The sequence below is a fragment of the Rhagoletis pomonella genome, unplaced genomic scaffold (genome assembly GCF_013731165.1).
Source record: "Rhagoletis pomonella isolate Grant_MI unplaced genomic scaffold, Rhpom_1.0 Rhpom_scaffold_13697, whole genome shotgun sequence".
In the NCBI taxonomy this organism is placed as follows: Eukaryota; Metazoa; Arthropoda; class Insecta; order Diptera; family Tephritidae; genus Rhagoletis; species Rhagoletis pomonella.
The window spans coordinates 829-4,177 of NW_023472222.1; the positions used below are offsets into that span (position 1 = coordinate 829).

A 3,349-nucleotide genomic window follows, 5' to 3' on the forward strand; every position below is an offset into this window, starting at 1 on the left:
GTGTAATTAAGGTCTTAAATCGCATTTGATTATCGCCCATATTGGCATACTTCATTTAACTTATTAATTAATCAATTTTAACTTTCTAACAGGTGGCAACCCCTAAAGTATATTTTCGAAATAAATTGTTTTGGAGCGCGTTTTGTTTGATACCCACATTGTTGTAATATATTATTAAACCTTATGAAGCATGTCTTTTAACTTTTGGAAAAGGTGGAAACTCTGTTAGAAGAATATCCTTTATATTAGTCCAGGTGAAGACTATTTGCGAACCAAATTTCATTGAAATACGTCCAGCCGTTTTAGCGCGGAAGAGCAACAAACATACTCGCACACTCATGAACTCAGAAATACATATTCACATTTATAATATTTATTATTTAGTAGGATTTTCACAACTTCTCCTTATATGTACTTCCAGAATTCATTAGTCAGCATCACTTTACTCGCTATGGTTGTATGCATCAACGCAGATGTCTCGCATTTGTCGCGTAACTATTTGCCTCCCTCATCGGGATCTCGTACCGTCACGTTTAATGCGGCTACAGGATATTCGAACGGTGCTGGCAGCAGCGCTCATCGTTACTCAGCACCATCGAGCTCATTTAGTTCCTCGTCACGTACAAGTGGCTTTTCAGTGCCTGCTGCACCATCGCGACAATACCTTGCTCCAGCGGCAGTCCAAAAGCAAGCAGTGAGCTCATATCGTGCTCCATCTGCAAGTTATAGCGCACCTTCGGCGCCGGCAGTATCTTATCCTGCACCGGCGGCTACCTACAATGCCCCAGTCGTTCAACAACATGCTTCTGCCCCAACCCAATATCGTGCACCATTTTTATCGCAAAGTATATCATCCGGTTTTTCAGTACCCGCAGCACCATCGAGGCAATATCTTGCCCCTGCTACAGTGCAAAGACCAGCTTCGGCAAATGTATATCGCGCTCCTGCTCCAGCTCCAGTCTATAGCGCACCCGTTTCCGTCAGTCATAGCGGTTTGTCGGCTTCACATAGAGCTCCTAATTCATATAGCGCTTCTGCTCCGGCCTATCGTGCTCCAGCGGTTCAGTATCAAAGACCCGCTGCCACCTATAGTGCACCAGCTGCTGGTAGCTACCGCGCCCCAGCTGCTACTTACAGGGCGCCAGCTTTTTCGTCAGGCAGTATCTCCACTGGTTCGTACCGCGCTCCAGCGCCCGCTTACAGAGCTCCTGCGGTGTCATACAGTGCGCCAGCCACATCCATTTCGACTTCATCATCCAGTCTCGGTACCCAGTATGCGGCAAATGGTGGATACATTTATTAAGGAGATACTTTTGCGATTCCCAAAGCGCTACATTTTCTTTTTTTATTCGAATTGGTGAAAAGATAATAAATATTTGAACTAAATGACCTTCAGCATTTTTAATATGGTTGGGTATCCATCGTGCTTTCCTTTATATAGTTTCGACTTTTTCTTAAAGAGCACGGATTTTGTCATTGCATAATTTTTACTTAGCAAATTTTAAAGTCAGATAAAGAATTTTTATTCTTTATTTTTTAAATCGACTTTTTTACAATAATGTATAATGGAGGAGCTGGACAAGAGCCAAAGCCGAGATAGAAGCCTACTCAGTCCTCGCAAGATAAGAGTAGCTACTCCTGTATATGCATCAATGAATATCACGCCACTGCCTTAAATCAACTCGATATTGTAACTTGAGAATATTTCGGTTTCCGGATCGAGTCTGGATAAGTAAGAGTTGAGCCACAGCATCCAGTTGTTAATTGTGTTCATAAGGATGCTCTCTGATGTGCCTGGGAGATGAATCTGCTCATTACCGGGAGCTTAGAGGTCTGCTGTGAAGGTGGTGTTCAGTCGATGTCAGAAGGAATTCCGTTGCCGTCCGGAGTTCGGTATTTCGGCAAGTCTGAAACTTCATCTACTGAGTCCACCGGCCAATTGCCTTCTATGTCGCCAACAAAGTTTCTATATCTTTACCCCAAGTGCTACCGGCTAGCGGTTTGAGGATATTATTTTAGCTCTGTACTTCATTGACAATTGCGCTTGTGTGAGCAGAGAAGGAGAGCTCGCTTTCAAAGGTGACTCAATTTTCAGGTTTTTAACCGTCGGTAGGAAGAGTGTAAGCCTCCGTGCAGTAGAGAAGCGGGAAAGGCCGGAGAGAGAAAACCATTGCCAATCGTGAGCGTTAGAAATTAAACAACAGTGGGAATAGAACCACAGCCACGTAACTAACTCTTCTCGACTTCAAAGCTTGACATAGGAAAAGTACAGGTAACTGTCGTTCACCCAGGGTTTTTCGCTTTCAATCGTTTCAGTCTCTGTGAGAGAGTAGTGTTTTAGCATCAACATGTATACACCATTGGGACCAATGGCTTTGAAGGTTGTGTATCACTTGACATTTGGCCTTTCCACTGAGGTGTGATTCCCCTAATTCTATCTTTCGGTTTGTTGAAGCCTGTTCTCATGTATGGAAGTAAATACCTTCAAAGAACTGGCAGTCTATAGCAATACAGGGCGGCAGGCTACCGTGTCCACCTTGGCATTCAAATCGCCTGACGTGGTTTTGTTATTATGGCGAGGGTATCGTTCGTTAATGCGCTTCAAGCGCACATAGAAAAGGCTTTTGAACACCTCGTCTTTCTCTTCTGCGGGGGCGTGGGCACAAATACGTGAGATTCTGATTTTGATTCTACCGGGTTGAACGACAGTACTCGCTGGAGGAAGGAGAATAGGAAGTTCTATGTAGTTAGACGAAAAGGTTGTGGAGTAAATATCTGATTATTTTTGTATATTGCATATTATCATTTTTATTTATTTATATTTCGTTAAGCCTTTCATTGCTGACCAAAACATTTGGACATCATCAAAGAAAAATACTGGGTAATTTCGTAAAAAAAAATTACAGCCTCCTCTGTCTGTAACGGTACACATAACCACCATTGGCTGCGTACTTAGTGTCATAGTTCGAAGAGCCCGCAGCTACGATTTCTTGAATGTTCGAAGGGGCAGAAATTTGAGTACGAACTGCAGGAACTGGAGCTGCATATGCGACTTGTGGAATAGAAGCCGCAGCAGCAGGAGCTGAGTAAGAGTATCCTGCATTAGAGGCAGCACCACTGTTGCCATAACTAGCGGATGGTGCAGAATACGAAGGAGCAGAGTACGAAGCGGCAGCAACTGGGCTACGAGCTGGGGCCGAGTAGACGGGAGCTGCATGGGAGGCAGCGGCTACTGGAACGGAATGTACTACTGAACGAGGAGCAGGCGCTGAGTAGACTGGAGCTGAATACGAGGCAGCGGCAACTGGAGCGGAATGTACTACTGGCCTGGGAGCTGGTGCAGAGTAGA

At 44.5% G+C, this 3,349-nt stretch overlaps 1 protein-coding gene across 1 annotated transcript; it reads left to right on the forward strand.

Moving 5' to 3' along the window:
* The first annotated feature begins 409 nt into the window (after positions 1 to 409).
* LOC118757012 (cuticle protein 16.5-like) lies at positions 410 to 1,303 on the forward strand. Its single transcript, XM_036491742.1, has one exon. The coding sequence runs from the start codon at positions 410 to 412 to the stop codon at positions 1,301 to 1,303; it is 894 nt and encodes a 297-aa protein (XP_036347635.1).
* The last annotated feature ends 2,046 nt before the right edge of the window (positions 1,304 to 3,349 follow it).

Excerpts from the sequence above, each read along its gene's own strand:
- LOC118757012 (XM_036491742.1), top strand. The coding sequence starts at position 410 with ATGTACTTCCAGAATTCATTAGTCAGCATCACTTTACTCGCTATGGTT.